The 21,592-nt window shown below is 43.8% G+C and overlaps 1 protein-coding gene across 5 annotated transcripts in view; it reads left to right on the top strand.

Moving 5' to 3' along the window:
• Positions 1-21,592, top strand: part of adamts14 (ADAM metallopeptidase with thrombospondin type 1 motif, 14) — a 78,185-nt gene that overhangs the window by 38,729 nt on the left and 17,864 nt on the right. For 4 of the 5 annotated variants that reach the window (XR_013130086.1, XR_013130085.1, XM_077000548.1 and 1 more), the window contains exons 6-8: positions 3,095-3,251; positions 9,201-9,306; positions 18,197-18,340. Coding sequence is in view for 3 of the 5 variants with exons in the window: in XM_077000548.1 (XP_076856663.1) it covers positions 3,095-3,251; positions 9,201-9,306; positions 18,197-18,340 (407 nt within the window). In the remaining 2 variants the exon portion in view is untranslated. The remainder of the gene's footprint in view (positions 1-3,094; positions 3,252-9,200; positions 9,307-18,196; positions 18,341-21,592) is intronic. The other variant, XM_077000547.1, reaches the window with a different exon arrangement.

Raw genomic sequence — 21,592 nt, forward strand, 5'->3', positions numbered from 1 at the left:
GTTTATGGCGCTTCACTGTTACTGGTGTATGATCGCCAGTCACTACTCAACATTCGTACCTCTTTGGGCGATCCCTGGAATTGGGATTATGGAAGACAAAGCAGCTCTTATTCTGAGTATGTAGACTCCTGGCCCAGAGAGATCCGTCGTCATCCCTGCTTTGTCTATGGAGGGAAGCGGCGTAGAAAACGGGGGAAACGAGGTGGTGTCCTGGTGAAGTTAAGGAGCTGTTCACGGACTAAACGGGGATTTCCCTGGCATGTTCAGCGCTGCCGAAATTCCCGAGTAGTACCACCATGATTTCTCGAACTGATCTACAACTGCTTGGTACCTGTGTTTCCGAAACGATCTACTGCACAGTCTTTTTCTCGTGTGCGTATCTGAGCAAGAAACAGAGGAATAAATGCGAGTAGCCTCAGAGTGCTGGAGCGATCACCATTAATGTCTCCTCACTCCGTGTCAGTTCATATGGCATATTGTACATAGGTCTCTATGACTAACACATAGAATTAATGAGCATGCATGTCTAAACAGTAGAACACACAGCAATATATGTATGCATGCCTGCATTCATTATACAATTTAAGACTACAAGAACAGGTATATCTTAACTACTCATACGTAAAGTAATACATGGTTATGCATCAATGTGGTATGTTTATACAATAACCGGTATTCTAATAAGATCATTTAATACTGAATACATGAAAGGTCATAAGTTGTGTCTCTATATCAACCACATGGCACAGTGTTCACATTTAAGCACATGGTAATGTGGTCCTTTGTCCTTAAAGGCTGTAAAGCTGAATACTGGTTTCAAGAATAATTAATCTTTCCTTGTATTGAAGGTAGTCAAGTTCGGTGTCTCTAGACTGCATTCGCCGAGCTGGTTCCTGTAGGCTGAATCCCAATTCCGTGTACAGTTCAGATTTGGAGTTACAGAGATCTCTGAAATATTTGTATCTTCAGCTCTGGATTTTAACACTGGATTTTAGATCTCTCTTTCCTTATGCAGGTCTAGACTGTTCTCTTCCTTTGCAATGTATAGGGGTTTTCAGAGAATTTCAAATCGTTTCAATGTCAGAGCTTGTCGATTTTATGCTGAGTATAAAGCTAACAACCATCCCACTTGACTTTTTGCTGATCAAGGCAACATTTGAGGTTTTAGGTTCATTTATCCTAAAAATTATTAATAGTTGCCTTGCTACTGGTATGGTCCCTGTAATTTTTAAACATGCTGTAGTCACTCCCTTGCTTAAAAAGCCAAACCTAGATGCAACAATGTATAGTAACTATCGCCCTATTTCCAAATTACCATTTCTAGCTAAGTTACTTTAAAAGGTTGCGTACTCTCAGTTTTTACCATTTTTAAGATCTAATAGTGTGTTTGAGATTTTTCAGTCAGGTTTTAAGGCAATGCACAGCACTGAATCTGCCCTTCTTAAGGTGACAAATGATCTTTTACTGTCTGTTGACTCTGGTAATTGTGCCATCCTCATGCTGTTGGATCTAAGCTCTGCTTTTGATACAATTGACCATGACATGCTGATCGGTCGTTTGAAGGAGTGGGTGGGGGTAGAGGGTGTGGCCCTAAGATGGTTTAAATCCTATCTGGAACATAGGACTTTTTTGGTAAACATGGGCAACTCGTTCTCCTCTACAGGTGATGTGAAATGTGGTGTCCCACAGGGATCCATACTAGGTCCAATCCTTTTTTCATTATATATGTTACCTTTAGGTCAAATTGTCAGAAAGCATAATGTTAACTTTCATTTTTATGCTGATGACATTCAATTGTATTTTCCTATTAGACCCAATGACAATGGCTCTTTTATGTCTCTAAAGAACTGTGTTGAGGACATCAAGAAGTGGTTGGCTGCTAATTTTCTTCATCTAGATGAAACTAAAACAGAGATTATCAGTTTTGAGTCTCCACACTGCAGTACAGTTGTTTCTGATAACCTTGGTCTATTACCAGCAAGTGTAAAGTCGTCAGTGAGAAATCTTGGTGTTGTTTTTTACTCTGACCTCAGATTTGATAAACAAATCAACTCTGTGGTAAAAAAGTAGCTTCTTTCACCTCAGAAACGTTGTAAAACGTTTTTCTCAGCTTTGTTGACCTTGAGAAGGTAATTCATGCCTTTATAACCTAACGAATTGACTACTGTAATTCTTTATACATTGGTATTAACCAGTACCTATTACAACATTTACAGTTAGTCCAGAATGCAGCATGCAGATTGTTAACCGGAACCAAGAAAAGAGAACACATTACACCTGTCCTTGCCTCACTTCATTTGTTATCAGTACAATATAGAATACAATTTAAAGTACTTTTATTTGTTTTTAAAGCACTAAATGGGCTGGCCCCTTCTTACATCTCAGATTTGCTCCAATCTCCAATCAGGCAGCGCTCGCTGAGATCTTCATCTCAGAACGTACTAGTTGTCCCCAGGACTCGTTTAAAACTCAGAGGGGATTGTGCTTTTTCAGTGTACACTCCGAAACTGTGGAATAACCTACCACCTGACATTCGCCATGCTACCTCTGTCTCGGCTTTTAAATCAGGTTTAAAAACTTATTTATATTAACTTGCATTTGTTCAGTAAGACACTGTGGGAATGTTTGGTGCATTGATGTATTGTATGTTATGCTTTTTTTTTGGATTGTTGTATTTTTGTACTTTACACACTATTTATGTGAATATGTACAGCACTTTGGGCAACCTTGGTGGCATAGAAAGTGCTTTATAAATAAAAATTTACTTACTTACTTTACTTACTTACTTTCTCCAAAACTTTTGACATAAAAGAAAGTTTAGGATGTGTCTGAAGCTCGAACAATTTGACTCAAGGCCTGTAGTGCTGCCTCACACTAGGTCTTGGTGGGTAAGGTTTCGCACTCTGTAGTAATCTTTCAATCTTTCCAATGTAGTCTTTCCATGCTGTTTCAGAAATTTGTTTATCAAGCTTCACATTTTATAAATCTGAATGATTTTAAAAAACAATTTCCAGGTTTCCATGATCAGATGCACATATACTGGTACCATGGATATCTGTTTCTGACATGTTTGATCTGTTGTGTTTCCATGCAGTCGATCAGTCTGATTGAGCGGGGGAATCCATCTCGGAGCCTAGAGCAAGTGTGTCGCTGGGCAAACGCTCAGCAGAGGTTGGACCCTGATCACGCAGAGCACCATGACCACGCCATCTTCCTCTCCAGGCAAGACTTTGGTCCTGCAGGTATGCAAGGTAGTGTATTCACTCGCTCGAGGGCTGTGCAGTGACAGTACTTCTCTCCTCCGCACCTGTTCGAGGGCTGGCCACCCCACCTGCCCAGGTAAGGTCCTTAGAGCACAGGCCAGTCCCTCAGTGGGTACATGCGTCCTGTTACCTACACTAGTGATGCCCTGGCAACATGCAAAGGCTCTTTTTTTCTCTCTCCACACCTTGGTAAGTGGGTGTTGACCCATGAAAAAGCAAAAACCAAATAGTTTCCCTACCTGTTTTTCAATGAGAGTTTTTGGCATGTAGCAGGAAAGTAAAATGCTTGTTATTGTAGCTGCTAAGTGTTGTGAATTGGATTGGAGTCCAGTTTAATTTGGTGTCTGATTAAACGGTCTCCATTTCTCATAGTTCTGTGTATTAACTCATAGGCCTTGTCCAATGCGTTTAAATACCCCTAATTCATGTTTGTTCTGGTTCAAACCTCTTAGCAAACATCTAAGTAAATAGTACAGGCTGACCCAGTCGGCATGAATTTCATCACTGTCCTTCTATGGTCCTGCTCTCCTCATGTAACAGCACATGTCGTGATAGCTCCTCCATGCTCTTGAGACTGTGCTGGTGGACCCAGCAACCCTTCTTTTGAAGGCATGTGCTATCATATGTGCTAACTTATATGCTAACCCTGACAAACTGGAGGAGCTGGACTACTTGTGCAACTCGAATGGGCTGCAGGTACCGCCTCATGCTCCCAGAAGTGATGAGGACACTAACAAAATGCAAAATTAAAGTGTTGCAGAGAAGAACCAGTCAGGAAGGATAGACAAAGTGTGTGTGTGGCCAGCAGAACTGTTCCCTTTGTGGGGTGTCCCTTTGTCCCTTTGTGGGATGTCACATTGACCCATTGTGGGGTGTCCCATTGACCCATTGTGGGGTGTCCCATTGACCCATTGTGGGGTGTCCCATTGACCCTTTGTGGGGTGTCTTCTGCTGCCTCTCCAGTGCATCTGTTATCATTTTTATTTGTACCAATGTGGGTGAAAGTGGACACACTTAGATCTGGGATCAGACTGAAGTTTAACTGACATTTTGTTGTACTGTGAATTGTATTCAAATAAATTGTTTCTCTAAAAGTGTTTCTCTATTTATATTAATTTTAGACTGATGATTGAAAAATAACACTTGGTTTAAACTCAGGTCTTACACTTCCACAGGATTAAACTCAGGTCTTCACAACTCCAGACGGAACCTCTGCTGAAATGATCAAAACCATACCAGACAAAATAGCCTAATTCACTAACAAACTGTATGTGTATATGTACACTGATCAGCCACAACATTAAGACCACTGACAGCTGAAGTGAATAACATTGATTATGTAATTACAGAGTCACCTGTCAGGGGCTGGGAGATATTAGGCAGCAAGTGAACAGTGTGTTCTTGACGTTCATGTGTTGAAAGCAGGAAGTGTAAGGATCTCACTGATGTGAAAGAAGAGCGATTGCTAGTCCATCTGGGCACACCAAAGGAATCAGAACTCACAGTGCATCACAGATTGCTGCATATGAGACTTCTCTAGCCCCAGACTGGTCAGAATGTCCATGCTGACCCCTGACCCCTGCTGAAAGCAACTACCATCGGCACATGAGCATTAAGAACTCAACCATGGTGCATTGGAAGAAGGTGGTCTAGTCTGATGAATCATGTCTTCTTTTCCATCATGTAGATGGTCAGGTGCATTGCTTGCTTAAGGGAAAGATGGTACCATGATGCACTTTGGAAAGAAGATGAGCCATCAAGAGTGCTGTGATGCTCTGGGCTGTGTGATGCTCTGGGCTGTGTGATGTCCTGAGTGTGAATGTTGATTGTATGCATCAACTATCTAAACACTGATGCAGATCAAGTTCACCTCTTCACGGCAGTTATGTTCCATAATGGGAGTGGCCTCTTCCCACAGGATAGTGAATCCAACAACACAGAAAAACCTGTTCAGGAATTGTTGCCCTGATCTCAGTTTGATCGAGGATTCTTTGAGATGAGTCTGATCAAACATCTTTGAGATGTTCTGCAAAAACAAGTCCAATCCCTGGAGGCCTCATGTCACAGCTTGCACGACTTAAAGGTTGTTAACATCTTGGTGCCAGATACCACAGGACACCTTCAGATACCACAGGACACCTTCAGAGGTCTCGTGGAGTCAGAGCTGTTTTGGCAGCAGTAATATTAGGCAGGTGGTATACAGGGTATATGGCTGATCTCTACACACGCGCACACACACAAACACACACATACAAGTTTTGAAGTTTCACATACACTCCAACTGGAGGTTTTCCTGTTCACCTAGTTAATCAGAGGGTTCAGACTCGATTCCATTCTAAAAGTTTGAGATTACTATTTAAACTGTAAGTGGCATGTAATTAAACTTTCTGAAAAACTTAGACAAGTAAGAATATCAAAAGGGTAAAATTGACTTAAAATGATTTAAAAGAGCATGTGTTGATGTAATTTCCTGTTATTGAGCCTGACCCAAGTCTTATTACCCTGTATGTGGATGTCAGAATTTTGAATGCATAGGTGAAAAAAACAGGGCAGACTCTCTGTGTGGATGTTCACAGTGTGAGGAGTGTGAGCAGTGTAGGAGTGATGATAGGGAGATGTGTTCCTTTTGTGTTTATGATGTGTCCATGATCGGAGTCGTTTGTTAAACATTTTCCAGAATGGGGGCCACACAATGTCTGTGATGACTCCCCATTGTAACACCATGGGCGTTGCGCAATCAGAAGGCAGACACACATGCTGAGAAGAGAGTTTCTTTTTCAAATGGATGTAACATTTGTTATCAACAACTTTACATAAATTAATAGAGGACATAAGAGAATGGCAAGGCATAAATACAAGTAAACCAAAAACTAATTGTATATATAGAAATCCAGACAGAATGTTGGACTAACAGAGACTTGATTTAAACACATTTTTACATGTAGAAACATAACACAACTTAGAACAAACAAGCAACCTGACAATCAACCAAACATCCATGAAAGAACATGAAACAAGGAATTTTCCCTACTGAACGAAGGAACAATTTACACAAAATAACATGAAAAACGCTACAGAATAAATGAACATATATGAGCACAGAGACCTAAACCATATGACATAACAACTAGCACATAACTAATCACTATCATGAACAAACCACACGTTTCGAACAAGGAACCTACATTACAATACATCCAAACAGGCGAACAAGCAAGCACACAGCAATCACACAAACATTGACCAACACCAACCGACTGAACATGAGATATAAATGCATGCGCTAATCGACAAATCAAATGAGCTTCAGCTGAACGGGATCACAACAATGGGTGTTAACCAACAGAGGACAATGAAAACAATGACACATGGACATGAATGACCAGAGGGCGAAGCAAACCCATCATAATCACGCAGGAGACTCATGTGTACTTCTGTTAAACCAACCTATCGGTCTGTTTTGTTTCTTTGTAGTCTCATTAAAGAATAAGAGAGTTCACTTAACTGATGTTTAAAAATGTGTTCTTGAGTGTGTGAAAGGTGAGTGTGTAGATTTAGGTCTCCCGGTGGAGTGTGAGTCATTGTTCTTAGTGTCCTTATATGCTTATACTCCAGACATGTCCACAGTGCAACGCATGCAGAAGTGTTTTGTTAGAAGATCTCCTAAATGACGGTGGAGTTCCCACTGGGTTACTGATGATACACGTCTGTTATTTTTGTCTGTTATTTTTGTCTATTATTTTTGTCTGTTATTTTCACCCATGACAGCAGACGGTTTTTGTTTTTTTCCTCTTTTGCTTCTAAAGTTGCCATAGCATCAAGGTGTGTTGTGCCCACAACACACCCACAACCACATGCCACGAAACTGCTGCAGCAGCAACCCCTTAACCTGTCTGACAAACATTACATACAAGTGTGATAGTTTCACTACAAGACAAGAGATTCTGCAGCCAAATATAGACACTAGAGTACACTCACACTCTCACTTACAGTACATACACATGTGCTCACACACAGACTACATCATGGTTACTACTTCCACAAACAACCACTCACAGAGCATGGGCAAATGCATGCACACAGACACACAGAGGTAGAGCACAGCTTCTAATGAAGCAGATCTATGGGCCAACAGCATACATACACACACACACAGAGGGAAACTTACCCGTATTTAGGTAAAATGGCGGTTTCTAAAGTATGTAAGAACCTAAACGTTTGGTAATTTTTTCAGTTAATCTTAATGCACCTATTACCTGGAAACAGTAAAGGGAGGGTGAAAATCGTGCAGAGACACATGCAGGTTTCTGACGTGTGAGCTACAAAGCGTGTACTATCTACAAACACATTTAAATTATCATGCTTAGTGCTGTCAGCTAGTGCGAGGTTGTGCGTAATAGAGCATATCTTTGAACTCAGGAACATGTTTCAGTAGGGGACTGTTGTTAATTTGAAATACTGCTCATGATGAGTGAATGGTGCTGGCAGGAGTCTGCCCTACAGACACACTGCACACTAATGACGGCGTGACAGTTTGCTGAAACACTTCCTCCTCCTGCTGTGTTCCCTCATTAGCTCCTGCTCAGGGCTGTGTAGGAGAGGTCTTCTCCTGGAGAGAGTTGATCTGTGCACAGATAGATGTCTTGACTAGCAACAGTGCTTGAAATCTTTTGCAACGCGCTGCACTCACTTCAATGTTACACTTTCATTTCCCATTATTATAAAACAAACATTAAAAAAGTTCAGCAGGTCTTATAAATGTATGTGGCTGAGGGACATTACAGACCACCCTAACAAGGAGTAGGAGCCTGTGTCACCTGTTCATGTCTTTGAGGCTGTATGCTAACACCCACCGATCGCCTTCTCACATTCGGTGAAAGTGGCTAGCAGGCACTGTTAGCATCTTAGGCTATAACACTGCTTGATGTGTGTGTGTGTGTGTTAGAGGTTTGTGTTATAGAGCTGTGCGTTATGCAAACGTGTGTTATGCAAATGTGTGTTACACGGATATTTCACAGGTGTATGAAATTTGTGCATTTTCTGCTTTCTGCCTGCATGCCAAAGGCTTTCCAGTGGGTCAGTAGCATGTGATTGGTCTAAACCTAAACCTGAGTTGGGCCCGTGTGTAACATGAAATGACCTGATCTGGGCCCGTGTGGACCATAAAACGAACCCACTGAACTCTGCCGCTGCACATTTCTTGATCGAGTTGCTTTGTTTGTTTGGCAGTGAAGGTTTTGTGTTCGTGGTGTGTGTGGTGTCTGTGGTGTATGTGGTGTGGTGGTGAGCTGGACTTAAACCACTGGAGCTTGGTGGGTCCAGTGGAAACATGGACACTCCTTTTAACACGCATACACACATTCTCCTAGATCCCTCCGCTCCTGAGGGCTCTACCTCCCTTCAATACACCACAGAGGCCCCACACCCTACACCATTTAATACACATTAATACAGAAGCCCTACAACCTGCACCATTTAATACACTATAACACAGAGGCCCTACACCCTTTAGTACGCTGTAACACCGATGCCTACACCCTACACTCTTTAATACACTTTAACACAGGCCCTACATCCTACACCCTTTAATACACTTTAATGCTGCAGTTACAGGCCATACTGTACAGGCCATTCTACAATTAAGTTAATTAAATTATTTGTTCTGCTTACATATTTGTCAATTCAGGCGGATTTTGAGGTGAATTCCAATTCCAGATGAATTAGCTAAATTAAATATTGAAGTTTAAAAATCTAAAATTGGATTGACCTGCATCCTCTCTGTCTGCTGTTATTCCCATGAGCTGTTCACAGTCATTCTGGAATGTTCTCTGTGTGATGCCCATCACCCTGAGCCATTCCTCCACTGTGCTTTGGAGCCGTCTAGCTTGTCCTGTGTTCTGAATTCATCAGCGTTGCACTCTGATTTCTGTTGCCTAGGTTACGCCCCGGTCACCGGTATGTGCCACGCCCTCAGGAGCTGCACGCTCAACCACGAAGACGGATTTTCCTCTGCGTTCGTCGTAGCACATGAGACCGGCCACGTGTGAGTCTCACATGGTGCTGCATGCTTATAATGCCAGCTGTGCTATTGGAGACCACAGCCAGGGAAATGTGGGAAATTATAAGTGAGTTCTGAGCACTAGGGGGCACTGTAGTGGCACTTATGGGATCTTTAATGCTTTGTTTTGGATTATTTTAATCAACAGTTAGAGAGACCACTGAATGGAAAGTGTTTTTCATTTGAAATTCAAAGAAATGGCAGCAAAATATTTATTTAAAAATCTTGAGAGATTTGTATTTTTGTAAATATTTAATTTAAAATGTTGCCTCTTATAATAATGTATAAGAGTTTAGTGGTTTAAAGATGTTTTTGTGTTTGACATTCGGAGTGCTGGTTTTTTTCTGTTAAAACTTCACTGTGACATTGGTGAAAGGTGTGACTGAAAAGGTGGTCCAGTACTGCAGCCACTGCGTGACCTGCCAGGACTCCTCTGATATCACTCAAAACAGCTCCAGATGCAAAGCTCAGGGATACAGCTCATGCAAAATATGACCACAGTCTGCTCTCTCTGGGTAGCCATGAATTTCTTAAAAAAGTAGTGTGTGTGTGTGTGTGTGTGAGAGAGAGAGAGAGAGAGAGAGAGAGAGAATGTTCAGCGCTCAGCTGAGCTCAGCAGTTTCTTTAAAACATTACATTCTTCATATTAAGAGAAAAGAGCTGAAACTGTAGATTTATTTTGAAATTTCAGTGAATTTTTCATCACCTGAGTTCCACTTTCACCACTTCTCATTATCTCTCACTTTCCTATCTTCTCTTTCTTTTCAACTTCTCTCTGTCTCTCTCCATCTCTCCCCCTCTCTCTCTCCATCTCTCCCTCTCTCTCTCTCTCTCTCTCTCTCTCTCTCAAGGATGGTTACACATATATGTATGATTTATACATATATGTGTGTGATATCAGGAATAATGAAAATTCTGGGCACGTTGTGAGCTTTTAAAGGTGGAAAAAGAATACCATGTGTGAACAGGTGTAGGGAGAGAGACTTCCAGAAAGGGAGAGGCATGAGAAAGGGGAGATGGAGGGGGAGAATACAGATGGAGGGTGAGTGTACAGATGGAGGGTGAGAATACAGATGGAGGGTGAGAGTACAGATGGAGGGTGAGAGTACAGATGGAGGGTGAGAATACAGATGGAGGGTGAAAACACAGATGGAGGGTGAGAGTACAGATGGAGGGTGAGAACACAGATGGAGGGTGAGAATACAGATGGAGGGTGAGAGTACAGATGGAGGGTGAGAGTACAGATGGAGGGTGAGAGTACAGATGGAGGGTGAGAACACAGATGGAGGGTGAGAACACAGATGGAGGGTGAGAATACAGATGGAGGGTGAGAGTACAGATGGAGGGTGAGAGTACAGATGGAGGGTGAGAGTACAGATGGAGGGTGAGAACACAGATGGAGGGTGAGAACACAGATGGAGGGTGAGAACACAGATGGAGGGTGAGAATACAGATGGAGGGTGAGAGTACAGATGGAGGGTGAGAGTACAGATGGAGGGTGAGCGTACAGATGGAGGGTGAGCGTACAGATGGAGGGTGAGAGTACAGATGGAGGGTGAGAGTACAGATGGAGGGTGAGTGTACAGATGGAGGGTGAGAGTACAGATGGAGGGTGAGTTCACAGATGGAGGGTGAGAGTACAGATGGAGGGTGAGCGTACAGATGGAGGGTGAGCGTACAGATGGAGGGTGAGAGCACAGATGGAGGGTGAGTTCACAGATGGAGGGTGAGAGTACAGATGGAGGGTGAGTGTACAGATGGAGGGTGAGAGTACAGATGGAGGGTGAGAGTACAGATGGAGGGTGAGCGTACAGATGGAGGGTGAGCGTACAGATGGAGGGTGAGCGTACAGATGGAGGGTGAGTTCACAGATGGAGGGTGAGCGTACAGATGGAGGGTGAGTATACAGATGGAGGGTGAGCGTACAGATGGAGGGTGAGTGTACAGATGGAGGATGAGAGTACAGATGGAGGGTGAGAGTACAGATGGAGGGTGAGAGTACAGATGGAGGGTGAGTGTACAGATGGAGGGTGAGCGTACAGATGGAGGGTGAGAGCACAGATGGAGGGTGAGTTCACAGATGGATGGTGAGAGTACAGATGGAGGGTGAGCGTACAGATGGAGGGTGAGCGTACAGATAGAGGGTGAGTGTACAGATAGAGGGTGAGAGTACAGATGGAGGGTGAGCGTACAGATAGAGGGTGAGAACACAGATGGAGGGTGAGTTCACAGATGGAGGGTGAGCGTACAGATGGAGGGTGAGAGTACAGATGGAGGGTGAGAGTACAGATGGAGGGTGAGAGTACAGATGGAGGGTGAGAGTACAGATGGAGGGTGAGTGTACAGATGGAGGGTGAGCGTACAGATGGAGGGTGAGTTCACAGATGGAGGGTGAGAACACAGATGGAGGGTGAGAACACAGATGGAGTAGGTCTGCAGTATATGAGCGCTCAAGGCCCTAAAGTGGTTTAGTTTATTAAGATGGTTCGGAATTGAATAGGTTTGACTACAGCTAACCAATGTAGATATTGAAAGAGGGTAGAGATGTTCATAGATATCAAGTAGAGACTTGATTGACTAGACACGACTAGAGTGCTGGAGCGCAAACCAAAGTATAGAGAAGCACAGTAATCTAATCTAGAGATAATGTAATCAAATCTAGAGATAATGTAATCTAATTGAGAGATAATATAATCTAATCTGGAGATAATATATTTGTAGCCAAGCATTTTAATCATGGATACAAGAGAACATCAGCTGTAGGATCGGCTCTGAGGGTTTAATATTCAAATAAATTAGGGAGTCATCAGCATAACAGTGAAACTTGAGGTTATAGTGATGGATAATTTCACAGGGACAGAATGTAAATCATAAAGGGGCCAAGGTCTGATATCTAGGGGACTCTCTGATTGGGCCTTGGATCAGGCACGTTTTGAGGCCCAGTGCTCCCAGCGGGAGGTGGAGCTCAGACTGGCTGTGGAGCAGCAGGTCACAGAAAGACTCTCGCACATCCAGCAGGACAACAATACGGCAACAGCCAAGTTACGGGAGCAGCACAGGTTCACCTGGGGAGTAACACTGCAGTCGGAGCCTACAATACCAGTATCATCACTCCAACACGGAATAAAAACTGGTGTTCATCACAAGACATTTACATTGACAATATCAACACCCAGAACTTTCATTCTAGTTACCTTATACTTAGCCTGATTTGTTTGTTAGTGTGATTTATTTGTGACTTGTGTATTCGTCTGTATAATTTGTTTTTGTGTAATTTGTGTGTTAACGGGCCGCCCAATGGAGGATGGGTTCCCTTTTGAGTCTTGGTCCTCCCAAGGTTTCATAGGGAGTTTTTGCTTGCTCATTAGGGATTTGGACCCATAGTATTGTTAACCTTGTAAATCCTGTAAAGCGCCTTGTGACAACATGTGTTGTGAAAAGCGCTGTACAAATATATTTGATTTGATTTGATTTGATTAACAGATGTAGTGAGAGATTTTTGCTCCTCATACAGAAGTGTTGTCACCAGTTGGCATCAGTTAAATACGATCTAAACCAGGACAGAGCCCGAAAGACCAGTGCTAGAAAGTCGCATGATTAATGATGAATGGTGTGGATTGCTGCAGTCACATTGAGCAGCAACACTACCAGAATCAGAGCATTGAAGTAAATGATCAAGAATATAAAGAAGAGCAACGATGGGAGTGGAAGCCTTATTGAAAAATCTCAAAAAGATTCTTACTGTCACGGTGAGGCGGCCCCCTACCGGTCGCCTCCGTCCACAGTGGCTGTTGTTGTTGTTGTTTTGTTGCGTTGTGTGCGTCCCTCAGGTGGGCGGAGCCTGTGATCCGTCTTACCTGAGGGTTGTTTGTTCGCCTATATATGTCTTGTCTTTGTACCAGTTGACCGCTGGTCATTATATCCTTCATTTGGATCTATGTCACGGGATTTTGGTTTGCGCACTTTCAATTAAACCATCCTCTTTCCCTGAGACTTGGCGTGATCGCTTTCATTTTATTTTGCTCACCCTGCCCGTCACAGAATGACCAGCCACTTTCGGAAGCCGCCAGTCTCCTTTACTTTCTCCTTTGTTCGTGGTCATGTCTCGTGGTAAGTGTTTGTCTGCGTGGTGTTTTGTTTGAAGAGCTCCGCCGTGCTTATGTGTTTTGTGTGTGTGTGTAGCACGGCGAAGACCAGAACAGTCTGCCCTGGGAAAACTCTTCATGTCCGTTGTTTGTCGGGAGAGTTCCACATCAGTGTGCATGCTCGTTGTTATATGTTAAGTGTTTTGTGTGTGTGACGCCGTTGCCGCTCGTCACTGTCGCCTCGCTCCCCGTGTGTCGTGTGTTTTATGTGGGGAGCGACTGCGACCCTGAGTGGCGCATCACCTTTTTTTATATGTGGAGCACGATATGTATCGGTCCCGTTCATTTGCTGTTCGCGCACTATTTTCTGTTTGTCTAGTCTTTGCGTGTGTGTTTTGTCCAAGCGTGTTTGTGAAATGTTAAACGTAATTCCACGCATGCTCCTCCCCTTAAATGTGTGTTTGGGGGGGGGGGGGGGGGGGGGGGGGGGACTGGCTGTGGTCCCGTCTCTCCTGAGGGAGGCCCTGAGAGGGGTAGAGCGCGTTTGTGTTTGATGTTGGTGTGTATGGGTGTGTGTGTGTGTGTGTGTTTATGTGCAGGTGTTTCTCCCTGGCGGTGTCGTGGTGTTCCTGGACCTTGTGGGGGTCTCCACCTGGCAGGAGCCCCCTTATGTTGTGGGGTGACCGGAGCCCGGTCATAAAGAGCCCCTCCCTAGAGGGCTGGGGCCCCCGGATGTTTGGGGACCATGGGGCTCCGGTCTGAGAAGCTCCTGCTGAAGATGGAGATCCTCCCTCCTGCCTGGGGTGACCAGGAGGCCCTTGGGGCTGCTCCCCAGCTCGTGACGGGGGGTGCTCTGGGCCTCGGTCTCTGGCGCTCCTGGGTTGGGTGGAGGAGTCCACCTTGCGATGAGGGGCCCCGGGAGGGGTTGACTCCCCAGGAGGCTAGGGTGACCCCTAGCAGAAGGCAGGGGTCAGCTCTGGGGGGAGGTAGGTCCAGGAGGTGACGTAGCCACGCCCCAGGGAGGTAACCTGCACACACATACACCTCGGACAGATAAGAAGCCGTAGCTCCTTGTCCTCACACTATGTGGGGCTAAGCGGCCGAGTATCGGTTAGGGCGTGAGGGCCCTGTGACCGACCGGGGCGTGGTTTTGTGTCGTTAACGGCCCAGTCGGTCCAGGGTCCCGCCCAGGGAGGGGACCTAATCAGTGTTTTGTGTTTTAGCTCCCGGACTGCAGGAGGTGTGTCCCTGCCTTCCTGCCCCTTCATGTTTTGTGTGTAGCAGCTGTGTGCCACACACCCAGTGGAGGGGAGTGCGGCTTGGTGGGGGGGGTCTGTCACGGTGAGGCGGCCCCCTACCGGTCGCCTCTGTCCACAGCGGCTGTTGTTGTTGTTTTGTTGCATTGTGTGCATCCCTCAGGTGGGCGGAGCCCGTGATCCGTCTCACCTGAGGGTCGTTTGTTCGTCTATATATGTCTTGTCTTTGTACCAGTTGACCGCTGGTCATTATATCCTTCATTTGGATCTATGTCACGGGTTTTTGGTTTGCGCTCTTTCAATTAAACCATCCTTTTTCCCTGAGACTTGGTGTGATCGCTTCCATTTTATTTCGCTCACCCTGCCCGTCACACTTACAACTTAGATAATTTATAATAATGTTATCATTTAGGAAGCCAAGCAACTGTGAGGCCACAATTCTGTCTGACTTTAGAAACGAATAGCACATTAGATATGGATCTGAAATTCATGCCTGTTCGGTCAAGACCCACTCTCTTAATAACTGTAGTGATAGCTGCTAGTTTTCAGATGAGACATGATGTCAGACAGACTGATAATGTGACAGAGATGCCCAGAGACAACAGTGAGACATAACTTTCAAATGGGAGTTGGACTAGGGTCCTATTGCGACAGCATTGACCTTGAATTTAATGTAATGTCTAGTAATATGTTTAGAGTCAGGTGACAAGGTAGAAGCAGGATTGGGGGTGGTAGAAGGGGGCAGATAGAAGGGGTAATCTCAGAGAGATCTGAGTTAATGACACTGCATTTATCTGCAGAACTGACTACAACTTCAGATGGCAGACTGAAGAAGTTAATTAACAATAGAGAAACACTGCTTAGAATTGTAAGCAGGGCTGTTTAGGGTGTTGGAAGTGTATGATGAAGGGGTTGCATTCAACGCGGTTTCATGTATTTGCTAAATGTTCGGAGTTCAGAATGTGCACTTGCAATTTACTTTTCCTAAGTCGTTCAAGGCTTTGTCCGGCTCTCTCTCAGCTCAGGAGTGATCCGTATGCGAGAGGCAGGCACCAATCTTGTTTTCAAACAGCCAGTGTGTCCAGTACATCAAAAACAGACTGATTATAGAGTGAAACTGCATTCTCAAGAAAGGAGAGTACTCATTTGGGAGAAATCAACAGAATTTAGATAAAGAGAAAAGGATGATGGGTTGACAGCAGAAAGTTTACAATTGAGGGAGAGCTTAGAAAGCATTTAGTGTTGAGAAAAGAAAGAATAGTGGTGGGTTTGTGATTGAGGATGACTGGTGACAACAGATAAGTGACAGACCAGATGAGTATTAAAGTCACCCAGCACAACCAAAGATGCCCATAAGGCGCTGATTTTGGTCAGTTAGCATTTGGAGGGCAACAATCATAATTATGGACATTGTAGAACCCATGACCTTTAAAACAGTGTATGCAAAGGATAGTGTGACCTGGAATTTACAGTTTTAGACTCAACACTCAGGAAATAAACACTTGGTAACCATGTTCAGATAAACGTATTGCCCAACACACAAGTAACTGGCAACAATGCCAGAAACCATGTTAGCCATGCACAGTGACCCAACAGGAATCAGGAATTCCAACACGAATGACTCACCACAGCTGTACAGTGGGGAAAATAAGTATTTAGTCAGTCACCAATTGTGCAAGTTCTCCCACTTAAAAAGATGAGAGAGGCTGGTAATTGACATCATAGGTAGACCTCAACTATGAGAGACAAAATGTGAAAAAAAAATTGAGAAAATCATTTTGTCTGACTTTTTAAGAATTTATTTGCAAATAATGGTGGAAATTAAGTATTTGGTCAATAACAAAAGTTCATCTCAATACTTTGTTGTATATCCTCTGTTGGCAATGACAGAGGTCAAACGTTTTCTGTAAGTCTTCACAAGGTTGGCACACACTGTTGCTGGTATGTTGGCCCATTCCTCCATGCAGATCTCCTCTAGAGCAGTGATGTTTTGGGGCTGTCGGTGGGCAACACGGACTTTTAACTCCCTCCAAAGGTTTTCGATGGGGTTGAGATCGGGAGACTGGCTAGGCCACTCCAGAACTTTGAAATGTTTCTTACGAAGCCACTCCTTTGATGCCCTGGCAGTGTGCTTGGGATCATTGTCATGCTGAAAGACCCAGCCACGTTTCATCTTCATTGCCCTTGCTGATGGAAGGAGGTTTGCACCCAAAATCTCACAATACATAGCCCCATTCATTCTTTCATGTACACGGACCAGTCGTCCTGGTCCCTTTGCAGAGAAACAGCCCCAAAGCATGATGTTGCCACCCCCATGCTTGACAGTTGGTATGGTGTTCTTTGGATGCAACTCAGCATTCACTGTCCTCCAAACACGACGAGTTGTGTTTTTACCAAATAGTTCTACTTTGGTTTCATCTGACCATATGCCATTCTCCCAATACTCTTCTGGAATATCCAAATGCTCTCTAGCAAACTTCAGACGTGCCTGGATATGGACTGGCTTAAGCAGGGGGACACGTCTGGCACTGCAAGATCTGAGTCCCTGGCGTCGTAGTGTGTTGCTGATGGTAGCCTTTGTAACGTTGGTCCCAGCTTTCTGCAGGTCATTCACTAGATCCCCCCTTGTGGTTCTGGGATTTTTACTCACCGTTCTTGTGATCATTTTGACCCCACGGGCTGAGATCTTGCGTGGAGCCCCAGATCGAGGGAGATTAGTAGTGGTCTTGTAGGTCTTCCATTTTCTGATTATTGCTCCCACAGTAGATTTCTTCACACCAAGCTACTTGCCTATTGCAGATTCAGTCTTCCCAGCCTGGTGCAGGTCTACAATTCGGTTTCTGGTGTCCTCCGACAGCTCTTTCGTCTTCACCATAGTGGAGTTTGGAGTGTGACTGTTTGAGGTTGTGGGCAGGTGTCTTTTATAATGTTAATGACTTCAAACAGGTAATGAGTGGGGGAAAGAGGAGCCTCTTAAAAAAGGTTACAGGTCTGTGACAGCCAGATGATTTTCTCAATTTTTTTCCACATTTTGTCTTTCATAGTTGAGGTCTACCTATGATGTCAATTACAGGCCTCTCTCATCTTTTTAAGTGGGAGAACTTGCACAATTGGTGACTGACTAAATACTTATTTTCCCCACTGTAGCTGTGCTAGGGAGGTGTGTAAAGTGCTCACAGCCGCACTGAAGCAACTTCACGGTTCTGTTCACACCACGGTATGCCCTGCACGTTTCGGTGCAAATTTGGTATAGTTATGGAAAAAAAGGAAGAGACTGGAGCTCTATTCGAAACGACATACTACTTGCATACGATTTGGCCCCCAATCAGTTTCCAGTATGCTGCATACGACCAAAATGACATTTTCCAGTACACACCGAAGCAAGCAGTAGGTTGGACAGTGGAACAGCTAGCACATCTGCTCTAGATCCCAGCAGGAACAGGATAGTAATAGTAAAACCCTCTGGTCTGTGCTATGTGTGGTAACCCTCTGGTCTGGTGTGTGTGGTAAATGTGTGCTGTGTGGGTGTGCTAGGCTGGGTATGGAGCATGATGGTCAGGGGAATCGCTGTGGTGATGAGACCAGCATGGGCAGCATCATGGCGCCACTGGTCCAGGCCGCGTTTCACCGCTATCACTGGTCTCGCTGCAGCAAACAGGAGCTCAGCCGCTACATCCAGTAAGTCTCATCTTCTCCACATCTCTCAATCTACTCCCTATATCCAGAAAATATCTCATCTCCATCTTCTCAACTTGTCTGTCTCTCTCTCTGAGCCCTACATCGAATAAAGGGGTCATCTCTCTCTACAGCAAATTATATTGATTTAAATTGCCATTAAATTTAATTAAATTGTCAATCTGATAAACTGCAATATTTAAATTTAAGAATATCTGGATGGATGATTTTCCATGGTTTCTATGGAGTGAGATTACTGTCTTTTATGTGAGAGCACAGAGATGAGTTTAAATTGAGCAGGTCAGACACAAGGAGCAAAATCAGAAAAACAAGAATTGTGCACAGGCTTACACGTGCTTGCTTCACTGTGTTCAACGCGCATTTAATTTTTTTGCTTGCGTTTGCTCGCTTCATAATTACAAGTTGAAATACGTCAGAGATCAAGGCTGGGTAGATGATTACCCGATCCATCGATTGCAAGACTACACTTTTTGTTCCACGATGGGGGAGTCCAAACGTGATTAATAATATACATAGGGAATAGGGATGTAACAGTACATGAACTTCACGATTCGGTTCCCACCACGGTATGCACCGCACGGTTTGGTACGAATTTGATATGGTTGTGGAAAAAAAGGAAGAGACAGTAGCTGTGTTAGAAGGGGCTCAAAGAAAAAAAAAAGAGTTCACAGGCTCGATGGCAAAATTTATTAACGTTGAATAAATGTTGGACAAGAACGAGTTGATTGCAAAATACTGTAAATATTAATAACAGGTATTTTGCAGGCTACTGGTATTTAGCCATGTAGTGTCTAACAACACTAAGTATTTGTTTTGTACTAACATTAGACTTATATTCCAAAATGAAAGCTATAACTAGCTGTTCTGAAAGGCTTTTCAGCATTTCTCTTCTGCATTCTCTCCTTGTTTCTTTTCAAAACTGATAAACAGTTGGTTTCAACAAGCTGTAATCTTTGGTGTCAGAAAGTAAATAGGTGAAGTATTTTGTCGCATACTGGATACTGTAGCATGAGATAAATGTGAGATGAGCTTAGCGATGTGTATAGTTATGGTTTCTGGGTGCAACTCACCTGTGAACCCAAGTTTCGCATTAGTCCCGCACGTTCACTGTTCTTTGCACGTCCCTATAGGATGCATGTACTGTGTATTCTCTATGCGACTATGCGGACCGAACCGTGAGCACCATACCGTGACTGTTCAGTACAAATACATGTATCATTACACCCCTAATAGAGAACTTTACTTTTGTCATAGAAATGCAGTTACCACAACTTTGAAAGTGTTGCAGTGATACATAATTGTTGAAAGTTACAGTGTATACCAGTTCTAAGTCTAAGATAAATGTGTTGTTAGCTTTATTTGCAAATTAGCTGAATCTGGATACATGTTCCAGATGTTAGCTAACACTGCTTTTATTCGTTTGCTAGGTCAGCAAGTAAGTACATCAGTAAGTTTAGTAAGTACAGCAGAACTCTGCAGACTCCACACAAAGCTTGGTGTCTGGCCAGCTTGATTTAACCTTATCTCTGTGCTCTCCCATAAAAGACTGCATACGTTTTCACCTTTTCTAAAACTTTTCTGTTTGTATTATAATGCATCTTAAATGACAAGGCTGCTCAGTACCATGAGTGGACCAGGAGTGCTAGGTGTGACCCGAAACATGACATGAGAACTACACTCACCAGCCACTTTATTAGGTACACCTTGTTAGTACTGGGTTGGACTCCCTTTTGCCTTCAGAACTGCCTTGATCCTTCGTGGCATAGATTCATCAAGGTACTGGAAACATTCCTCAGAGAGTCTGGTCCATATTGACATGATAGCATCAAGCAGTTGCTGCAGATTTGTCAGCTGCACATCCATGATGCGAATCTCCCGTTCCACCACATCCCAAAGATGCTATTGGATTGAGATCTGTTGAGTGTGGAGGCCATTCGAGTACAATGATCTCATTGTCGTGTTCAAGAAACTAGTCTGAGATGATTTGCGCTTTATAACAGCTTTTATGGCATTTTATAGTGTGTGTTATATGGCGTGTTATCCTGCTGGAAGTAGCCATCAGAAGATGGTACACTGTGGTCATAAAGGGATGGACATGGTTAGCAACAATACTCGGGTAGGCTGTGGCATTAACACAATGCGCAATTGGTACTAATGGGCCCAAAGTGTGCCAGGAAATATCTCCCACACCATTGCATCACCACCACCAGCCTGAACTATTGATACAAGGCAGGATGGATCCATGCTTTCATGTTGTTGACGCTAAATTCTGACCCTTCTGTTGCATCAGAAATCGAGACTGCTTAGACCAAGCAATGTTTTTCCAATCTTCTATTGTCCAATTTTGGTAAGGCTGTGTGAACTGTAGCCTCAGTTTCCTGTTCTTAGCCGACAGGAGTGGCACCCAGTGTGGTCTTCAGCTGCTGTGGTCCATCTTCCTCAAGGTTTGACGAGTTGTGCATTCAGAGATGCTCTTCTGTATGCCTTGGTAGTAATGTCTACAAAATTACTGTTGCCGTTCTATCAGCTTGAACCAGTCTGGCCATTCTTCTCTGACCTCTGACATCAACAAGGCATTTGCGCCCACAGAACAGCCACTCACTGGATATTTTCTCTTTTTCAGACCATTCTCTGTAAACCCTAGAGATGGTTGTGCGTGAAAATCCCAGTAGATCATCAGTTCAAAGTCAGACCAGCCTGTTCAAAGTCACTTAAATCACCTTTCTTCCCCATTCTGATGCTCAGTTTGAACTGCAGCAGATCGTCTTGGCCGTGTGTACATGCCTAAATAGATTGAGTTGCTGCCATGTGATTGGCTGATCCGACATTTATGTTAATGAGCTGTTGGACAGGTGTACCTAATAAGGTGGCCAGTGAGTGTACTTTGCTATTTTGTCTGTTTAATTCTATAAGTCTAAAATGAAAAACTGGATCAAAATTTTATTAGAATGCATCAAATTAAATCAGTGTATATATCTTTAATATCAAAATTACTTAATGGATTGGATCACAGTAAAGTGACTTGAATTTAAATGTGCTGCTTAAATGGATCAAAGTGAATCTAATTGAAGCTAAATGTGGAAGCTTGACTTTGAACTTCAGGGTGATTGGTACATACTTCCTCTCTCTGGAACTCTGTCTTTGAACTTCAACGTGATTGGTTCAGGCTCTCTGTAACTCTGTCTTTGAACTTCAGCGTGATTGGTTCAGGCTCTCTCTCTCTGTAACTGTGTG

Source organism: Brachyhypopomus gauderio, chromosome 3 (genome assembly GCF_052324685.1).
Source record: "Brachyhypopomus gauderio isolate BG-103 chromosome 3, BGAUD_0.2, whole genome shotgun sequence".
NCBI lineage: Eukaryota > Metazoa > Chordata > Actinopteri > Gymnotiformes > Hypopomidae > Brachyhypopomus > Brachyhypopomus gauderio.